This window comes from Drosophila yakuba, chromosome 2L (genome assembly GCF_016746365.2).
Source record: "Drosophila yakuba strain Tai18E2 chromosome 2L, Prin_Dyak_Tai18E2_2.1, whole genome shotgun sequence".
Classification (NCBI taxonomy): domain Eukaryota; kingdom Metazoa; phylum Arthropoda; class Insecta; order Diptera; family Drosophilidae; genus Drosophila; species Drosophila yakuba.
Window position 1 is genome coordinate 26,269,503 of NC_052527.2, and position 22,712 is coordinate 26,292,214.

The following is a 22,712-nucleotide window of genomic DNA, read 5'->3' on the forward strand; positions in this document are numbered from 1 at the left end:
TAAGGTACCACAACCAATGTTCAAAATCGAGTTGGAGCAAGAGAGCCAGGTACTAAAAAAAAAATGAAGCTCACCCAATCTACAAGTTACAGCTCCTATTGCATCGGCGTATCACCGTAGAAGAGCCACACAAGCGCAACCGCCCAGTGCAGTGCACTAACTGCCAAGAATATGGCCACACTAAGGCTTACTGTACACTGAACTCTATCTGCGTAGTCTGTAGTGAAGCCCACAGCACAGCGAACTGTCATAAGAACAAGGAAGACAGCTCTGTTAAAATGTGCAGCAACTGCAGTGGAAGTCACACAGCGAATTGGCGTGGCTGTGTAGTATATAAGGAACTAAAGAACCGTCTTAACAAACACGGAGAACCAACACGAGCTCATGCCACACACATCAGTCACACTCCGCCACAATCGGGCCCCTCTTACACGGCACCCCTTCCTACACATCGTACCAATCCTAGCGTTTCCTTCGCTACTGCCTTAAGATCGGGAATTAAAAGCGTGAATCCAATAACACAAAAGTCAACTACTACGCGGGAAGAACAGAAAATAACTACTTCGAACGATCAAACGCAGCATATATCAACTGGCATTGAAACGATGATGATCTCACTCCAGCAAACCCTAAAAGAATTTATGACATTCATGCAAACCACAATGCAAGAGCTTATGCGAAACCAAAGTATGCTGATACAGCTTCTCGTGTCATTAAAATCAACATAATGTCTCCACTTCAAATATCTATGTGGAATGCGAATGGCGTTTCACGGCATAAACTCGAACTTGCCCAGTTCCTATCCGAAAAAAATATTGACGTCATGCTCCTCTCCGAGACACATCTAACAGACAAGCACAACTTCCATGTTCCAGGATACCTATTCTACGCCACTAACCATCCGGACGGAAATGCCCATGGCGGCACTGGCATACTTATCAGAGGTCGCATCAAACACCACCTTCATAATAGAACCGAAATGGACTACCTGCAATCCATTTCCATAAGCATGCAATCTAGCATCGGCCCCGTCACTCTGGCCGCTGTCTACTGCCCACCTCGTTTTGCAGTTTCTGAGGACCAATTCTTGGAATTTTTCAACTCACTCGGTGAGCGATTTATAGCGGCTGGTGACTACAATGCCAAGCACACGCACTGGGGTTCACGTCTTTTAAACCCAAAGGGTAAAAAACTTTACAACGCGCTCATTAAGCCACGAAATAAGCTCGATTATGTCACTCCGGGTAGGCCTACATACTGGCCAGCAGATCCAAATAAGCTCCCGGATCTCATTGAATTCGCAATAATAAGAAAGATCCCTAGAAATAATATTTCGGCTGAGTCACTTGCAGAACTATCATCAGATCACTCACCAGTTTTACTTGCTCTCAGGCATCGACCACATATAACTGAGCACACCAACAGGCTGTCAGGCAACAGGACCAACTGGGCAATGTACACGAAATATGTTTGTACTCACATGGTACCAACTCAAACAGTGTCTACCCATGAGGATATTGACCGCCTGACCGAATCGATGGAAGAAAATCTTGTTGCTGCAGCCAAGGCCTCTACCCCTACAGACACACACAATATGACAAATCATACCAAGACAACTCGCGAAATCGAACAGCTAGTACTTGAAAAACGAAGACTAAGAAGAGAATGGCAGAATCACAGATTCCCAAAGGCTAAGGAACAGCTAAAAATAGCAACACGTACACTAACCAGGGCACTTAAGCTTGAGGAAGCAAACGCCCAGCATCTATATATCGAACAACTATTGCCCAACAGGAAGAAGAACCCTTTGTGGAAAGCACACAAAAATATTCAGCCACCAGCAGAAACAGTCGTTCCACTGCGAGGAAGCTGGATACGCAGCGAACAAGATAGAGCAAGTGCATTCGCCGATCACCTTCAAGGCGTATTCCAACCAATTACGGCTAGCAACTCATTTGTCCTACCTGTAGCAATTAAAATCCAGCCACCAATAAATCCAATAACAATTAGTCAACGTGAGATAGCATCTATAATAAAATATCTTGAGCCCAAAAAATGGACACGACTTGGTGACACCAAAAATGATCATAGAACTCCCACCGTGTGCGGTTCTGACCTTATGCAATCTCTTTAACGCTATTACGAAACTTGGATACTATCCCCAAAGGTGGAAAAAGGCGGTCATAGTGATGATTCCCAAACCAGGCAAAGACAAAACGCAACCCTCATCCTACAGACCAATCAGTCTCCTATCGTGTCTCTCGAAACTGTTTGAAAAGGCATTCTTAAAACACCTAGCTCCCTACTTAAGAATGCGAAACACAATACCATCCAATCAATTTGGTTTTCGCAAAAATCATGGAACGATCGAACAGGTCAATCGCATCACAAACGAAATTCGCATTGCTTTTGAGCACCGGGAATACTGTTCAGCAATATTCTTAGATGTCGCACAAGCATTTGACCGAGTCTGGCTGGAAGGACTAATGTACAAGATAACAAAACTGCTTCCGCAGAATACCCACAAAGTGTTCGAATCTTATCTCTTCAAAAGAGTGTTCTCAATCAGGTGTAAAAGTTCGACTTCACACGACCGCGTCATCAATGCTGGAGTTCCCCAAGGAAGCTTGCTGGGCCCCGTTCTTTACACTTTATATACAGCAGAAATGCCTACAAACTATCAGCTCACAACCTCTACGTTTCCTGAAGATTCCGCAATACTCAGCCGATCCAAATGCCCATCAAAGGCAACAGAAAAACTTGACTGTCATCTTAAAACAGTGGAAAGATGGTTTGCGGACTGGCGCATTAAGATAAACGAGATCAAAAGCAGACATGTAACATTCACACTGAATATACAAACCTTTCCACCATGTACCCTAAACAATACACTCATCCCACAATCAAACGTAGTAACATATCTCGGGGTTCACCTAGATAGACGCCTCACCTGGCGGCGACATATAGAATATAAAAGGACTCATATGAAGCTTAAAGCAGGCAATCTCCACTGGCTTATTAATTGCAACTCTCCGCTTAGTCTGGAATACAAAGTACTTCTCTACAAAACCGTGCTGAAACCCATTTGGGGAAACGCGTCCAAAACCAACATTCAAATTATACAGCGAGCTCAGTCAGCGATTCTGCGAACTATCACTGGGGCACCATGGTACCTACGCAGCGAAAGCATCCATAGAGACCTCAACATAAACCTCGTCAACGAGGAAATCCAGATGAGAAAGAGTAAACATCAAGCAAAGCTCGCCGCACACTAAAATCCTCTCGCGAAGACTCTCACGCGTGTATGTAGTCACAGCAGACTAAAGCGCAAAGATTCTCCAGCCCAGCAAAGAAATCCTAGGGCCGTCTCTAACTAATACAACTATTTAATATTGTACTTAAACTAATTTATATAATAAGATTTGAATAATTATTGTTAGTCTCATAATAAGAGAAGATCCAATAAATAACGCAATAAGTTCGAAAAAAAAAAAAAGGTTTTTAACAAATCTCTCTTGTGTTTGGAGATCTGTGACCCTGCCACTTCTTCGTAGTCTTTTGCAAGGACCATCTGTTAAATTTCCCAGTTGGTTCTGTTGTGCTTAGATGATGCGTGTGTTTCTGTTGGTTTTGAGGTCTTTGCAGTTTTAAATAGTGTTGACTTAAGCATACCAGCCAATTTATCAATATGCGCATTATTTTATATTCCTGTAGATGGTTCAATGTACATGGTTTAATTGGTTCTATAGCTTAAACATTCGCTCGATTTGCTGTGGCTAGTGAATAAGCTTCAGTAAGACCGGAGAGTGATCAGATGATAAATCTTAAAAATTACTATTATTGACAATATCTAGGCAGTTGTGACAATTATTAGACTTCGAGGAATCCTTTTAGTGATATTGTCATCAATTAGGCATGCAGCTTTTTAGGATCTGCTGGCCAGTATGTAGACGCCCGCGGAGAAACTTATTTTGCGGCTTGATTTTTACATTGTACAGCTGCTTTCCTTTTGTGGTTACAAGTCAAAATCCCCAGCCGGCTGTGGTAGCCGGCTGCAATAAATCTCTCAACTAGTGAATTGTAGAATTCCAAGAATTTCTCCTCAGATATTAGAAAGCGTGGTGGGCAGGTTTTACATCAACAACTTCCCACTGTGGTATCGCTATTTTCTTCTTTAATTACTTGTTTACTGCACTTGTTTGTTTATTGTATCGAAGTTTCGAACTACGTTTTTTTTTTCGTTTGCTCTCCGTCGAGTTTTTATTATTCTTCTTCAGGGTTTAGTTGTTCTTCGGTAGGTGCCTTCCTTTGGCTTGTACTTCGCTGTGACTTAGACCTTCAATGAGGTCTGATATACACTAGCTCTGTCGGAGTACAGCATCTGTCGACTCGTGTCCGCAGCCTATGACCCTTCAGGTCTGAACGGCTCTAGTTTCTAGTGATTTCTCCCAATATTCAGACCAGTCTTTCCTTTTATACCAAACCGATGTTTTATATACCGGACTAGAGCTTTAAGTCTACTCTTGTAATTGGTTGGTGGGTATTCAATATGTTCGATATTTTGGGAGTCAATGCCCGACTGATGAGCCTCGTTAATCGCCGGAATAAAATTGCCAATTGCTTGCATGGTAATATCAGTACCATTTGCTAGCTGCTCCTGCCAGCAGACTGTGGAATTCCCTACAGACTTGTTGATTTATTCCGTATGATTTTTGGAGCCTTTCCATGGTCATACGGCGGGTAACATAGGCTTTAAATTCAATTTGTCCAGACGGACTCTTTTTGCTGCTGGAGCTGAAAATGTTAGGCTCCGGTCTAGTTCGGGTGAATTGGTGACATGTTATAGCTTTAATAGTTTGCGGGGGCATTTACCGAGATGTCTCTGTTAGCGATAGGTGCATCTGGTGTTTGAAAAAACTATTGCGACATTTACCGTACCGTCGGCTTCTACTGATGCCTTAAAAAGCTATATGTCGGTCTTCTGTAAGATCTAGATGGTGGCAACCTGTATTTTACTGGTATGGGTGCTTTATCCACTGCGGTCCCACGGCCACACCTCCCGCCTAACCGACCGAGGGGCGCTGTCGTGTATCGTACGGCTCGAATAGCGGGAGGATATACGCGATATAGAAGACAGTAAAAGACGAGGAAATATATTTCAACTAGTAGGATCATAGAATTTGTTTAATACGTTAGTATTGATCGCTTTAGAACGGCAGAGATTCAGAATTAGAGATAATAGGATGGAATCTATTATAGTCAGAACATAATACTCTGTAGGGATGATGCAACTCATAATTAGATCTACATTGATTTAAATTTAACGGTACGTAATTTCTAGTAAATCTGCTTGGATCACTAAAGTTTAGCCGACTAACCAAGTCGGGACTATCAATTTCACCTTATTCATGGTTGAAAATAAAACCTGCTTCAAGCATTGTTCTACGGTTAGCTAAGGAGGGTAAGTTAAAGGTTTGCATCCCAATTAAGGCGCCGTAAGGCAAAAAGTAAGAAGTTCTTTTGAACCGATTCAATTCGGTCCGAATAAACTTCATATTGTGGACTCCAACAGGTGATCTATACTTGAGGATCGGACGGACTAGAGAACTAAATAAGGTTTTGGTCATGTAAGGATTATCAAATTCCTTTGACCACCGTTTTATAAAACCAAGCACACCCCTGGCCTTATTGACAACAGACGAAATATGGTCTGAAAATTTAAGTTTAGGGTCCAAAAGAACACCAAGATCATCAACATGTGTTATTCTGTCCAAGGAGCACCCACTTAGAGTGTAAGTCGCGTGCATTGATTTGGCACGACAAAAGGTCATAACTTTACACTTAGAGCCATTTAAGTTTAATACGTTATCACGGCACCAGGCTTGAAAGCTATCTAGATCGGATTGTAAGTATAAATGGCGAGAAATGTCATTATACTGGAGACATAATTTTACATTATCAGCGTACATAAGGACTCGCGAATCAAGTTTTTTTTAATGAAAGTGAATGATTAACAGAGTCGAATGCTTTACTAAAATCCGTATAGATGACATCTGTGTGAAGATTATTCTTGAAGCCCTGTACTACGAAGGAGGCTTGCTCCAGAAGGTTAGTAGTTGTTGATCTGATGATCTCATGAACCCATGCTGACATGGGGATATAATTGACCTACAAAGGTGCTGCAAATGAGGAGTGATAACGTTTTCAAAAAGCTTAGGGATAGCAGACAACTTGGAGATTCCTCTGTAATTGCTTGCATCAAAGGACTCCTTTCATATATGAGGGAACTGTGAAGTTAAGCAATTTCAGTAGAGGTTTGCACAAGGCTTTCGCACATAATCTAAGCACACAGCCGGGAATTCCTGGAATACTTAAGCCTCAAGAATAAACCATACAAATAACCGGAGGAACAATTGGTCGTTTCCTAACATGGATCCGCCTGGCCAACATGCCACTCTTTTCAATTGTTATACCTAAAACCAAATGGAACTCGCTCATCTAGAAACAGTGTTGGACAAAGTCCCATTCCCGCTAGTTGTTGGAAAATCAGGCTGTTTGACTGATACATTCGGACTCCAAGAGCTCCTGCTATGTTATAGATACGTTCCGGGATCCTCCACCCATTGTATGTAGTTTGGCTGATACGCTCGGGCTCCACAAAAGTTTTCCTAAATCCGTGGACTCGAGCCTTCCAAACGACATGGCTTCGCGGGCTCGTACTCGAGCCTCACAAACGACATGAACGTCGGTAGCATCAGCCAAAGAAACTAAAATTGTTCACCGCCCCGAAGAGTCCTAAAATGCCATAAAGAGGCGAAGCTCTCAACGACCAAGTTTTTTAGTCTAGACCGTCGACAGCGTCGGCTTTACGTTTTTCAGTCAGTTCCCCACACCCTCTGTCTAATGCGTCAAAACAAAAGAAAAATATATAAATACATATATTTATTTATACGGTGCGTATATATATATATTTATTTATGTATATGTATATAAATAGTAAATCGAAATGGAACTGTGTTTCAAAAGACTTACTCCTTACTCCTGGGTATTTGGAAATACTAATTTGGATATATGTACACATGTAATGTATACGTTCTTCACAATGTAATTTATACAACAGTTAATACATATGTATGTTTACTTATATGGTTGTCGGAACTTATGTATGGTTCACTGCACTTCGACGGCTTATGATTGTAATTATTTGAATTTACTGTGCCTTTTTATATATGAAGCAGTGAACTGTTTATACTCTTGTTCGGAGTTAGACTTTTGGTTCTGCTTTCCCCTTTTAGTTCTATTTAAGGCACGGGATTGGAAACACGATAATTTCTATAAGATTTCACCACGGAAATGAAATAAAGAGTACGGGGCCTAAGATCTCGTCCGAGTGATCTATTACTTGATCTATAACATCGATCACGTTGGCGGTATTATCGGGCGCTTTGGATTCATTTCCGCATATCTTAGAATTCTCATTGGACTGGTTTCAAAGTAGGGATTTCTTTATATATGTATATATATATATGTATATATATGGCCACTAGTGTTTTTTGGCATGGGTCTCTCCGTTGTCTAGTCATTCTCAAAGTACAGTTTCAGTGTGTAATGGCCCAATGCTCTTAGGGAATGCGGTCATTATTAGGGATGGGTATTCTGCGAAGACAAGTGTTTCTTAAAAACTATTTCAGAAAATGTTTATTTGATCCTTCCGATTTTGCTGCTAACTGCCATATTTTTCTTTTCGCAAGTATGCCTAAATTGTGATATTATGATCATACCCTTTTAAGCCGTTAATTGTTTACAACTATATTAAAAAACTATTTTACGGTCATGGAACCATGACGTTGTTTCTAAAAAATACTAAATTGACTTTTTACGGTTGACATGTATGACATATAAAATCACGCAAATATTTTATTTTGAATTTTGCAATTGATATGTTTTGAGATATTATATTATATTTTATATTATTATATTATATTATTTACTTATTTTTAATAAATGTGTTTTATCAATATATTGTGTTATAAAGGCTTTTGTATGTGGACCTCCACACAGAAAAAACATTTGGAAAAGCGTTTAATTTTTGCAAGCAAATACCAACATTTTAAAAACAGTTTTCCGTATAACTATAGAGATCACTGGAGAACAGTGTACATCATCCTTAACATAATAAAGTCAAGTCCCCCTACGACGAAAGAATTGGCTCTGGCAATGCGTTAGCACTCCATGGAGATTGCAGAAAAGTCGTAGATTTTGTGACAACTGGGTTTATTAGACCAAGTGGATCACTGGGTTTGGCTATTGTAGACAATGCAATCCGCTTGGTGGGTCGATGATTGTACGGTGTTTGAGAGAAATTAAATAGAAGCTTATCTGAAGCTGGACAACAGACTAATTCCAATGCTTTGGCGATGTCCGATCCACTGCTCCTTGTCGCAGTCAGACTCTCCTTCCAGGGCTGCTGACTCATTTGGACACCATTTACGGATAGGAAAGTGGCATCGCGACAATAGTTCCTTCACATGACGATGACTTTCTATCACCTCCTTAACTCAGAACCCGCCAGAGATTAAATCGTTAGCATAGAAATCTTACTAACCATTTTTGCTCAAACAGGAAATGATTTTTTCTTATCATAAGAGAGCTGGCTCTTATAGCGAAGAGGACAGCTGGTTCCATAAGTCACAGTGTTAAATTTAAGAACACTATACTCTTTCGGGGAGTTCTTTCGCCGAATGATACACTGTACTAAGTCATCCGGGTACAAAACACGCACTCAACGGTACATTTTGCAGATATCTCCACAAAGGGACACTTTAAAAAATCGAAAGCGAAGCTGTATATTAAAGATTTTTTGCGATATTATAGGACCTGCAAGAAGTATGTCCTTAAGGGGGCTACCAAAAGTTATTTTAGCGGATCCATCAAACACCACACGAAGCTTTCTGCTCGTGCTTCCTGTGTATGTAGGCAATGGTTAGGCAAAAGAATTGAGGTACCGATGGTTCCTTTGTTACAAGATACATATGTATATACTCCCGTAAAAATGCTCTAAGCTCTTAGGGCTGCGTTTTTATCCAGCTTTGGTTTCAAATTTCTGAAACGACGACGAGCCAAGCACTAAGAATCACCTAGAGATTCGAATCGTGAATTAAACAAGAGGCGAACAGAGTATTGACCACTCCCAAGTCGAGTGCAATTTTCATTAAATGGTTTTAGGAACAAAGGTGGCTTTGACGAAGTTAAGTCTTCCCAGAATCACTTTACTATTGTGGTAAGTGTTTCATCATAAGAATGATCTGCAGGGTTCTGGATGATGGCTGCTAAAACCGTTTTTTGTTCATAGGCATTGTCGACATCCCTCCAGAAACTATCTTTTAGGGCCTTTAAAGAATTAGCAACGTCCTGTCCAAAACAATTTGTCCCAGAGAAATTATTTCGAAAACAAACGAACGCCAATTAAAAGATTAATTCGTTGTGATTGATTGAAATAAGGATCAGCGAGCGAAATGTTTTCTGGTTTCTTCCATCATTGAAATGGGGCTGGTAATCCGTGATACTGTGAGTCACAACAGCTGCGAATTAAGCACAATAGCTTTCATCCCGTGATTGCGCAAGAATATCGAATACCTTATCAGAAATCAGAAATCAAGGCTTGCGATCTTCTATAATTCACTTTCAGTTAACTAGCTAAGCGAGAAGTTATGAAGTTTAGCTGAGAGGCAGAATCTAAAATCAGGTTGCGGTGATGAATGAGAGCATACTACTAATGTTGATGAAGTAGATGACAATGGCTGAGAGCTCAAATTTGGGCCACATGACGGTGTTGAAAATGAGGTGGATGGTACAGATGGGTCATAATTCATATGCAATAATGGGAGATGCTTTATGCGGCAATATCTACAGTAAGACGACATGCATTGCTGTAAACTATGTCCCTTGCGCAAATAGTTAAAGCAAAGGTGCAACTTCGAAGGTTCGGTCTCAAATTTAAAAATCGAGAGCACTTTGGTCAGAAAAAAATTATTTGAGTTATTACCAGAAGCAATAAGTGTATTTTGGTTATGTTTGTGCAATTTTTATTACACCTGGTGGCCTGTCGTTTAAGTTCCAAGTTTTACAGCATCCTGCCTGTTCTCCAAAAACGACTCCATAGTGTCACAGGTAGACAGCTTATTGAGCGATAAATCCTCTTCCCATTTTTTCCGCCGAATCAGAAGTCCATCCAAAATCAGTTATGTAGTGATTGGCCAGGGTTCGAATTCAATGAAACCGAATTTAATGAAACGTTCAGGGATATTTATTGCATGAAATCGATTTATCAGTAAATTCATAGCCCTTTTATACCCGTTACTCGTAGAGTAAAAGGGTATACTAGATTCGTTGAAAAGTATGTAACAGGCAGAAGGAAGCGTTACCGACCATGTAAAGTATATATATTCTTGATCAGGATCAATAGCCGAGTTCATCTGGCCAAGTCCGTCTATCCGTATGAACGTCGAGATCTCAGAAACTACAAAAGGTAGAGAGAGATCAAGCATACAGACTCCAGAGACATAGACGCAGGGCAAGTTGTCGATTCATGTTGCCACGCCCACTTAAACGCCCAGAAACCGCCCTCACCTTTTAAAAATGTTTTGATATTTTTTAATTTTTTTATAGTTTTATAATTACTGTAAATTTCTATCAATTTTCCAAAAATCTGTTGCCACGCCACACTTTTTAAAATATATTGATTTTTTTTGCATTTTGTCAGCCGTAAGTTTATCTCAATTTGCTAAAAATCTTTTTGCCACGCCCACTGTAACGCCCACAAATCGCCAAAAACTGTCAGTGTTGAAATTGCTCCTTCGCACTTCCACTAGCTGAGTATCTGGTATTTCTCTTGTTTTTAATGATTTTATACATACCAAATACTTTAAAAAGGGTTACTGTATTTAAATTTTGATTAAATATATATACATTTTCCCTCTCGTTCCAGATGAAATATTCTGTGATGGTCAGGGCACCCACAACCATCAACCAAATGATACAATTTGGATATTTTAAGAAACTTTTATGTTGTTATTTGATATATATATTACTTTAATCTAAAACGTTTTTTGGAAAACTGTGGTGCCCTTAGTACTTTTTTTATTTGTTGTTTTAGAAATGCTGACGGCCCAAATACTAAAATTTAGTGTACTATATATTGACAATTAAATTATAAGCAACAAAAAAATAAATAATAAAGTTAATTATCAGAAAGTCACATTTAATTTTATTTATAGTCCCGTGCCTATTAGGTAGATGAGTAAGATTTATAATTAATGCAAAAAAAATTAATAGAAAGAACGAAATTCTTATGGGTGTATGCTGCCGCTATGACAGTATATCTACTGGAAATGAGGTTACACTGATAATATAGTAACCCGCCTCTGTACCCACTCTTTATGATCTACCTTTGGCACTATATGGTAAATCCCAAATTTAGGTGTTACCCTTTCATCAGACTTTATTTCAGTGGATAACTTTAATTGAATTTATTTAATACTTTATTTAATTTGTTTTCTTTCCTAATTCATGGTTTTTATACCCGTTACTCGTAGAGTAAAAGGGTATACTAGATTCGTTGAAAAGTATGTAACAGGCAGAAGGAAGCGTTTCCGACCATATAAAGTATATATATTCTTGATCAGGATCAATAGCCGAGTCGATTTGGCCATGTCCGTCTGTCCGTCCGTCCGTCTGTCTGTCCGTATGAACGTCGAGATCTCAGGAACTACAAAAGCTTGAAAGTTGAGATTAAGCATACAGACTCCACGGACATAGACGCAGCGCAAGTTTGTCGCATCATGCTGCCACGCCCACTCTAACGCCCAAAAACCGCCCAAAGCTGCCACGCCCACACTTTTGAACTATGTTTTGATATTTTTTCATTTTTGTATTGGTCTTGTAAATATCTATCGATTTGCAAAAAAACTTTTTGCCACGCCCACTCTAACGCCCTCAAACCGCCCAAAGCTGCCACGCCCACACTTTTGAAAAATGTTTTGATATTTTTTCATTTTTGTATTAGTCTTGTAAATTTCTATTAATTTCCCAAAAAACTTTTTGTCACGCCCACAAAGCGCCAAAAACCGTCAGTGTTGCAGACTCTTCTTCGCACTTCCACTAGCTGAGTAACGGGTATCAGATAGTCAGGGAACTCGACTATAACGTTCTCTCTTGTTTTTTCTCATTTCTTTCTTACATTTGGGTAATTTTGTTTAATTTTATCTTTTAATTCTATTTCACTAATTTAATTTCACTAAACTTTTGTTTAATGTAACATTCATTTTCTTGTCTTTCACTTTTAATTTTCTCCTTCTTTAATTTCCTTTATGTAGGGATTGTGTAATTTATAGGGTATTAAGTATGTATGGATTTGTAGATATATGTTCACATAAGCATGTGCAAATAAAAAGAAAATAATAAATTCACTTACCCAAATCCATCCTATGGGCCCAGAGGAATTGTTGTTGGGATTTAATTATCCTGATTTAATTGATTACAAAATTTACACTTGTGCACATATACATTATATTTACCCATGTAGGGTGTATTACCAAATAAAATGCCTTGCCTCCCACAAAATAATAACTAATAAAAATAATGAGTGGAAGTCGCCCACAAAAATTAGCAGTTTCAGAACTAAAAATAAAAACAAGAGAGAACGCTATAGTCGAGTTCCCCGACTATCTGATACCCGTTACTCAGCTAGTGGAAGGAAAAAGGAGAGTCTTAAACACAGTTTTTGGCGGTTTGTAGGCGTTATAGTGGGCGTGGCAGAACGTTTCTTGGCAAATCGATAGAAATTCACAAGACCAATATAAAAATGAAAAAATATCAAAACATTTTTCAAAAGTGTGGGCGTAGCAGCTTTGGGCGGTTTGAGGGCGTTAGAGTGGGCATGGCAAACAGTTTTTTGGTAAATCGATAGAAAATTACAAGACTAATACAAAAGTGAAAAAATTTCAAAGCATTTTTCAAAAATGTGGGCGTGGCAGTTTTGGGCGGTTTGTGGGCGTCAGAGTGGGCGTGGCAACATGAATCAACAAACTTGCGCTGCTGCTATGTCCCTGGAGTTTGTATGCTTAATCTCACCTTTCTAGCTTTAGTAGTTCCTGAGATCTCGACGTTCATACGGACGGACAGACGGACAGACGGACGGACAGACGGACAGACGGACGGACAGACGGACAGACGGACATGGCCAGATCGACTCGGCTATTGATCCTGATCAAGAATATATATACTTTATATGGTCGGAAACGCTTCCTTCTGCCTGTTACATACTTTTCAACGAATCTATTATATCCTTTTACTCTACGAGTAACGGGTATAATAATCAACAAAAAAAATGAATAGAAATGAAAATCAAAAGTATGAAAATTTAAATTAAAGACCGGTTAAATTAATTATATGGTTTGGTTCCTCCTATTTGCTCACGCTAAAGCTACTTCTGGGTTTCTTTTTCCTTTTTTTTTCTGCATTCGAATTTTTTTGTTTTTTTATCTTGTTAAATGCTAATGTATTTATAATGTGGAACTGTGTGTAAGTTAAGCAATACTATTTATGGATGTTACACATTACTTTTCAAACTTTACCTTGACTTTTTTTTTCTTTTTACAAACCCACGTTTTTCTTGAAGATAATTTTTTTTCGCAGACTCCACTGCTGTTCAAAATGACGGCTAAAAGACAAAACAACTCCATGAGGGAGTAAGTGCAGTGCAAAGCTACCATGCACTTAAAGCTCTAATTGTAGCTTTGCCGTGATTAGAGTTGCATTAGATCAGCTGATAATGCCTCCGAATTACCGAGATAGTAACCGGTTTCAAATTGTGTTATCTCTTCTCGAAAATTCAAATTCAAATTCATCGTTTATTTTGGAGTTAAACGTCATTCAACAAAATCGTTTTTTTTTCGTAATACAATTGGAAGGGCTGTATATTACACCACAAGCTATTTGTAGCCGTTCAGGCCGGGAAATGGCTTGAAAAAAGAGAAGCCCTGATTTTTCGTCAAAATGTAACAGGTTATCATTGTTTGATATATTTGGCATGATACGTACCAAGTTCTTGTCCCTGTAGGCTTTCTAAAACATAATAAGAACTCCCAAGCTTCGCTTTTACGCGTGACTTTAACCACTGTGGATTTAACTTGGCATTTATTTATTTAGAAAAATTACTAAGAGAAATTACGACGAAATACTTCCTGACCGACCTTGAATGAGATTTCTCTTGTTCTGAAATTGTATTGCCTTACATTTTGATCGTAGGCTTTAGCAATGTTTGCCTTAATTTCTTTTCGATTCAAATTTACCTGATTTGCTCTGGCCAATATATTTTCAGATTCGCCTAACAGCTGAAAATTCTTTAAAAGTTCGTAATGCTTACCATGAGTAGCCATATCGAATCCGTATAAGGCAAAATACGGAGAACAACCAATGCTCTGATGGTGAGCGTTTCGCAATGCACAACTTATGCGTGCAATTCAGGATCTATTAACCCTTTCTGAGGCATTTGATTGGGGAGAATATAAAGCCGTATAAATATGCTTTACTCCCAATGTGATATCTTGATATCAGAGCATCTGCTCTGTTTGAATCGGTTTATTCGAATGAATTCAGATTGCTATTCTTGGGTACAGCTACCCGTACATGATCGTATTTCAAGAGCTGGAGTGTTTATGTAAGTGTTGGTGGTCTTTTGATATTATTTGTGTTTATTATAATTTATGTGACAAAGTGTCACAATGTATATACTTTACTTACATATTAACTCTACTCTACATATTGAGGGTAGATACACTACACCTCCCTTTTTAAAGAAATGACGTAATATGTGTAGTCATTTTTAAAAAATTAATATTTTTTTTTTTCATTATTTTATACTTTTGCTATTTTTGTTTTTGTGTTGTTTTTTTTTATGATATACCTATAATTTTTTTTTTTTTTTTTATTTTTGTGTATATAAATTTGTATTTGTTATTTATTTATTTATTTGTTATTTATTTATATGTATTGTGTAGATTTAAAAATATTGTGTCTCTTTGTAAATTCGTAAATTCATGAAATTTTTGTATATTATTGTCATCATTACCATATTCTGCTGATGTGGTTGATCAGACCAATCGGTTGCATGATGATGATAAGAATAATTTGTGTGTTTTCTTTTGAATAAAATTGAGAGTTTAAATGTTTCGTATTTATTTGTTATTAAATGAAAAATTACGCTATTCATTAAAAGTTTTTAATCTATCCTTATGGACCTTTTGAGTTTTGTTTTTATCGTCTTTTATTATTATATTGTTCGGTTCTTCTATTTCTACTACTATATATGGTCCTAAATATCTATTGTCTAATTTATGTCCTGTTTCATTTCTTAAAAGAACTTTATCGTTAATTATTATTTCCTTATCTAGTACTTTCCTATCGTAGTATTCCTTATTTTTACGTTTATGGTTTTCTAACATTATTCTGGCTCTTTTGTATGCCATTTCTAATCTGTATCTAGATTCTATTGCGTAATTATCTATTTTGTATATAGGGTCTATGTTATTTTTAATGCTTAATTCTTTAGGTAAATTAGGTGTTTTACTGTATACTAATTCATATGGACAATAGTTATGTGCCATTGATGGTGTAGTATTGAAACAATATACGAAATAGTTAAGCCATACGTCCCAATCAGTTTTATCGACTGATATGTATGAACGTAGATATTCATTGAGTGTTCTGTGGCTTCTCTCTACCGTACCAAGTGTTTGATGGTGGTGAGCTGTTGATGTAAGATTGTTTATTTTCAAATACTTACAAAGTTCGTTCATGATTGTGTTTCTATATTCTGTTCCCATATCGGTGATGAACGTCTTCATCGGACCGTATTTGAGAATGAATGATTCGAATATAGCCTTGGCTAATGTACTAGCACTTTTGTTTGCTATGGGGATAGCAACAAGGTATTTGGTCAGATCACATATTAAAGTAATTATGTATTCATGACCATTGTCTGATTTGGGTAATGGTCCAACTGTGTCAATAATGACTGTCAAATGCTTTAGTTGGTGTGTCTGTAGTTGTTAAAGGGGTCTTTATGTGCTTTGTTGTTTTTGCTTTCTGACATTCTGGACATTTACGTATGTACTGAGATATGAAATTTATCATCCCTTTCCAATAGTAATGTCTTTTGATTTTCCCTAGCGTTCTTGAAATGCCAGTATGACCTCCTTAAATAGGATCATTGTGAAATGTAGACAGTATGGTATTGCTTCTTTTTCAATATCATCAGATATTGTGGTCACCGGCTTGAGTAGCGCTACTCTTATTTGTTTTAAAAATTCATTGCCCATATTTTTGAAAGTTTCAGTTGAAATTAATTCAAAGATCTTTCCGCTCGGTGCCATTTTGAGTTGGCTGATACCAAGTATACCGGCTTCTTTTTCAAGCCTGTGGAAGAACTGACCTAAGTCGAGAGTTCCATTAGTATAAGGTTGTCAAATATCTCCCTTCCGCCTTTTTGTCTTTTGAATTTCGAGGCTATGTACAAAGCGCTACAGCTCGTATCTGGCAATACTATACATAATTTGAAAGGTCTTGACATAACCTACAAAACGACGCTATGCATGATTAGTTTGGATATTGCGTTCAACAGTTATAGACGTGTAAACATGGAGTTCACTAACGCCGAAATTCGCGCTATTTTAAAGTTTTCCTTCGTTAAAGGCAAATCCGCTAGAGAAACGTTCCGTGAGATTAATGGTGTTTTGGGGGATGGTACTCTATCACTTCGAACCACGGAGGAATGGTTTCGACGATTCAGAGCCGGTGAAAACGACACCATGGATAAGCCAGCCGGCGGAAGACCTGTGACGACAAATACCGATCAAATCATGGAATACATCGAGTTAGACCGGCATGTGGCATCTCGTGACATCGCCCAGGAGATGGGAGTTAGTCACCAAACCATTTTAAACCATCTGCAGAAGGCTGGATACAAAAAAAAGCTTGATGTTTGGGTGCCGCATGATTTGACGCAAAAAAACCTTCTGGACCGAATCAACGCCTGCGATATGCTGCTGAAACGGAACGAACTCGACCCATTCTTGAAGCGGATGGTGACTGGCGACGAAAAATGGATCACATACGACAATATCAAGCGAAAACGGTCGTGGTCGAAGGCCGGTGAATCGTCCCAAACAGTGGCCAAGCCGGGATTGACGGCCAGGAAGGTTTTGCTGTGTGTTTGGTGGGATTGGAACGGAATCATCCACTATGAGCTGCTCCCATATGGCCAGACGCTTAATTCTACCATCTACTGCGAACAACTGGACCGCTTGAAGCAGGCGATCGACCAGAAGCGTCCAGAATTGGCCAACAGGAAGGGTGTAGTGTTCCACCAGGACAACGCCAGACCACACACTTCGTTGATGACTCGTCAGAAGCTACGGGAGCTCGGATGGGAGGTTTTATCGCATCCACCATATAGCCCGGACATAGCGCCAAGTGATTACCACCCGTTCCTGTCCATGGCGAATGCCCTTGGTGGTGTAAAGTTGAACTCAAAAGAGGCTTGTGAAAAGTGGCTGTCCGAGTTCTTCGCAAATAAGGAGGGGGGCTTCTACGAGGGAGGTATTATGAAGTTGCTGTTGTTGAAGATGGAAACAGATTATCGAACAAAACGGCGCATATTTGAACTAAATCCGATCACTGTAACACTTTTTATAAAGCATTGAATAAAGAGCAAAAAAGCGGAAGGGAGATATTTGACAACCTTATATATAGGTCGCTACTCGCAATTCTTGCAATAATTTTCTTACCATGTTTAAAGAAACATAATGTGTCAGTTATATGCAAGGTCACTATTTTTCGTACATCGTCATTATTGATGACTTCATATACGTTGGGCTTAGAAGCATTTTCAAGTATTTGCCTTGGCAAAATTTCTTGTTCTTTTTTATTTACTGCGCAGTTGTTTTGTCTACTCTGTTGTCTTGTAGTGACTTTCAAGACTTGTTTTTGCATATTTTTTAATTCATCGATGGTTATTCTTGATAACGCATCGGCTACATGATTATCCTTTCCTTTAAGATATTCTACTGTGAACTCATACTCTTCTAAATCAAGTCTCATTCTAGTGAGTTTGGAAGTAGGATTTCTCATTGAGAAGAGGTATGTTAAAGGCCTATGATCTGTTTTTACAACGAAATGTTTGCAATATATGTATGGTCTGAAGTAGTTTATTGCCCAGTGTATTGCCGCTAATTCTTGCTCTGTAGTGTTTTTGTTACTTTCTCCCTTAGTGAAGCTGCGAGAGGCATGTGCTACTGGTAGTTGTATCTCATCGTATGTTTGTGTTAATACTGCCCCGCAAGCTTGTTTACTTGCATCTGTTATTATGCAAAATTCTTTGCTGAAATCTGGGTATTGTAATAACGTGGGTTGTATTAATGATTGTTTGAGATATGTGAATGCATTTTGGCATTCTGCAGTCCACTCGAATTTTACATTCTTTTACATAACCTTGTTATGTGACGAGAGTAGTCAGAAAAATTTTTGATGAAACGTCTATAATAATTGCAAAATGCAATGAATCTTCTTGCGCTGTCTGCGTCCGTAGGGACGGGGTATTTGTCAATGACTTCGTATTTCTTATCATCTGGCAAAATACCACGATCAGTACACTTATGACCTAGAAAAGTCACTTCATGCATGAAGAATGAACATTTGTCTGGGTGTAGTTTTAGGTTATTTTTCCTACATAGGTCAAAGACGTTAGTCAAATTTTTGATCATATGATTTTCGGAACAACCGATGACTATTAAGTCATCCATATACAGGAATGCCTGTGAAGGTTCTAATCCAGAAAATGCCATTGTCATCATTCTTTGGAATGAATTGGGCGCAATTTTTAAACCATAGGGTAATCGCGTGAAGCGATAGGAGCCGTTGCTCGTTGAAAATGACGTTGCGTTTCTTTAGTTTTCATCTAGTTCTATTTGATGGAATCCTGACATTAAGTCTAGGCACGAGAAGTATCTTGCTCGTCCTAATTGGTCAAGAATATCGTCTATTCTTGAAAGTGGAAATTTGTCTGATAAGAGCTTTTTATTAATTTGTCTATAATCGATTACCAGTCGCCATCGTTTTGTTGCGGAACCTGGTAATGATTTCTTCGGTACTAGTAGCAATGGGCTGTTGTATTCAGATACGGCTGGTTCTACTATTTTATCATCAATTAATTTGTTAACTTGTCTGTGTATTTCTTCTTTCTGTGATTCTGGTATTCTATAATTTTTGATGTATATCGGTTCAACATCTTTCAATCTTAATTTTTGTTTGTAAAAATTATTGGTACTTATAGATTCGGTTTCAAGTCCGAATATGTCTGTGTAATTTGTGCATAATTTATTTAGTTGTTTTTTAAACAATGGTGGGAAATTTTTGTTTAATTTTTGTAAAATATGTTCATTTCTTTCGTTATCTATTGGTTTTACTATTTCATATTTGTTAAGGCTTTAAAATTGTATCTTATCAATATTTATTATTTGGTTTCTTTTGGTTGTGTTTATTATACGAATTACTGTGTTTTTACTAGTCGTTATTGTATTTGCAATAAAGATGCCTGTGTCTACTTCTTGATTAGGAATGAGGATCTGTTCATCGGATGTATTTAATTTAATTGGTCGGACTACTTCGGATCGGGCTGGTAATAACGTTGAGTTATTGCCTATTGTATGTGTTATTGGTACGTTTATTGGACAGGTGATATTGTCTGGTCGCAAAATTAACCAGTCTTCTTCTGTATTAAAATCTAATTTGCAATTGTATTCCTTTATAAAGTCTATTCCGATGATTCCATCGGTGGGTATTGGGAAATTAGAATTAACTATGTGGAAATTGTTTGGAATTATGTAATTATTTGTTGCTAGTTCTATGTTTACTAGACCTAGAGAGGTGTTGAACCTTCTCCAACTCCAAAAATGTTTGTTATTGTATTTTGGTCTATGTCTTGAAAATTATCTGAGCTGTTTTTGATAAGTGAAATATCTGCTCCTGTATCTATTAAAAAGGTTAATTTTGTATTATTATGCACATGTATAAAAATGTTGAAATTAAGATTGATTGAATAAGAACCGTCTTATTTAGTTTTCCGAAGCTGTAGCATTTTGTGATGTACTAGCAGTTTCGATTGCTCGGACATTGTTATTGTTGTTGTTATTTTGATTTTGTCTTTTACCTCGGTTGGATTTATTCCTTCCTCGGTTGTTTCCTCTGTAATTTCCTCTGAAATTACCTCTGTTGTTGTAATTGGTATTGTAACCACCGCGGTTACCTCGGCGTCGGCCTCGGTAATGGCCGCGATAGTTGTTATTTCCCCTGTAGTTTTGTTGTCCATTGTTGAAATATAGGACGCTACTGGGACTGCCTGTCATTTCAGTGGAGCAGTGTATGTATTTTCCTGCTGCATCACTGAATGTATTGTAATTACCAGCTTCGAGTATTATTCGTAGCTTTTCGTATTCACAATTTTTGGTCATTGCTTGTATTGACTCTTTAGTTGCGAAGTTATCCGCCATTTATTATGCTTTATTGCTTTATTATGGTATATTGACGCTGCTATTTTGGGCCATTTCAGGTGTACCCACTGTGAATCACTCATTTGGTCTTTCTTTTATATTCGCAACAATTTTGTCTACTAAAGTGGAATTCGGAATCATATAAATGTATTTGACAAGAAGGATGTCTACCTATTGTGTTTTTCCTTGATAAAATTGGTATTCTATACTGTTGCTTATATTCTGTATAGTCTTCTAAGTCATATCTATATTGTTTTATTTCGTAAGTACAGTTTATATCTTGTCTAGGCCATCTGCACGGCTCTGATATCTTTTTTTAAGTCGTTTATTATGTACCTGATAAATCTTAAGGGTCAAACTCAAAATTGATATGACAGTCATAATCAATAACAAGATGGATATATTTTGTAGTTCATCTTTGTGATCAATTATTCTTACTTCATTAATTACATTGGCTGTTGGGTGATCTACTTTTGATTCACTAGAACCCATTTTGGAAATATTAATTTGCAATAAAGAAAAAATTAAATCTGTTTAATCTCTCAATTTATTGGAAATAAAGTTTGAAAAGTTTTTATAGTGAATATTGAAATTTAATGAATTTACTTTAAATATTTGCAACTTGTATTAAATATATACAAGTGCCAGAGACATGGAAATTTGATAGTTTTAATGTGGTTGGCTCACAAGTCAAAGTTTACATTTCATTAGAATTAAAAAAAATCTCCAACCACATTTGTTAGTATATAGCCTGACAGTTTTGTTGTTAGTTTTTTCCAAGCAGCGGTTTCCCGCCTCGGCTTGGGTTTAGTTTAGATCTATGGCAAATTGGGGCATTTGCATTTAAGCAGCCCGTTTGCGTGTCTTCGCACTTTGGCGAAGTTCTTTTTCTATAATTTCCAAACGCTCTTTGTAGCGTTGCGGGCTGATTCCTCCTTGGCCAACTGGGTCATTTCCTTGACCAGTCGGCGTTGTTGTAGTAATTTCACTCTACGTCCAGAGCGTTTATGTTTCCTGGGTTGGCGCTTCTCCTGACGTGCGCGGTACTCAGCTATTGTGAGTGGGCGTGGTCCATCGGCGGGGTTTAATTCCAGCGCTTCCTCCAGCGTTGGCCGGTCCATTTTTACCTCTGGTTGCGCATCGGTCAATTGTGGCTCGTCTGCCATCAATTGCCGCTTGTGTTTGTGTATTTTGTGTGTTTTTGTGCGTTTGGCTGTGCGTTGTTTGTTCTAATAGAACATTTGTTGTTGTGCATTAATTTTGCATTTAAATCGTCCAACAAGTAACAACTTGCACATTTTAATTCACAATGTATATATAATTTTTATCCACACACACACAACACAGAGACAGACTCGAGACCGAGTCACGGTCGCCATGTGATATCTTTTTAGTTGTAATAGAATTGGTTGAGCTCAGAGCATCTGCTCTGTTTGAATCGGTTTATTCGAATGAATTCAGATTGCTGTTCTTGGGTACAGCTACCCGTACACGGTGTGCTTAAGACTATGTGTTTGCTATATTATATACTTATACATGTGTATGCAGAGGGCATACATAGCTTGACCACTTGAGCTGCAAAGTGCATGCTCAGCATTCTCACGCTCCGCGATCGGCTTATGTATAAGCGTTAGATCGTATTTCAAGAGCTGGAGTGTTTATGTAAGTGTTGGTGGTCTTTTGATATTATTTGTGTTTATTATAATTTATGTGACAAAGTGTCACAATGTATATACTTTACTTACATATTAACTCTACTCTACATATTGAGGGTAGATACACTACACCAATGAAGTCAACCAAGCATTAAAATCAGACGATTTAAATTGAACTCTATTGTCGCTTATAATGCAGCGCGGAATGACACTTTCTGTTAATCCTTTGGGTATTGTCGTTGGAAAATCAGGCTGTTTGACTGATACATTCGGACTCCAAGAGCTCCTGCTATGTTATAGATACGTTCCGGGATCCTCCACCCATTGTATGTAGTTTGGCTGATACGCTCGGGCTCCACAAAAGTTTTCCTAAATCCGTGGACTCGAGCCTTGCAAACGACATGGCTTCGCGGGCTCGTACTCGAGCCTCACAAACGACATGAACGTCGGT

General features: G+C 38.1%; 1 protein-coding gene across 4 annotated transcripts in view; it reads left to right on the top strand.

The window, feature by feature from the left end:
- Positions 1-14,412, top strand: part of LOC26534583 (putative serine/threonine-protein kinase STE20-like) — a 48,858-nt gene extending 34,446 nt beyond the window's left edge. For 3 of the 4 annotated variants that reach the window (XM_015199039.2, XM_039371705.2, XM_039371704.2), the window contains exon 4: positions 10,988-11,253. In XM_015199039.2, the coding sequence (XP_015054525.2) occupies positions 10,988-11,055 (68 nt within the window). In that variant the 3' untranslated portion in view covers positions 11,056-11,253. Of the gene's footprint in view, positions 1-10,987; positions 11,254-14,380 lie in introns of those variants that run through there. The other variant, XM_039371703.1, reaches the window with a different exon arrangement.
- Positions 14,413-22,712: the final 8,300 nt, after the last annotated feature.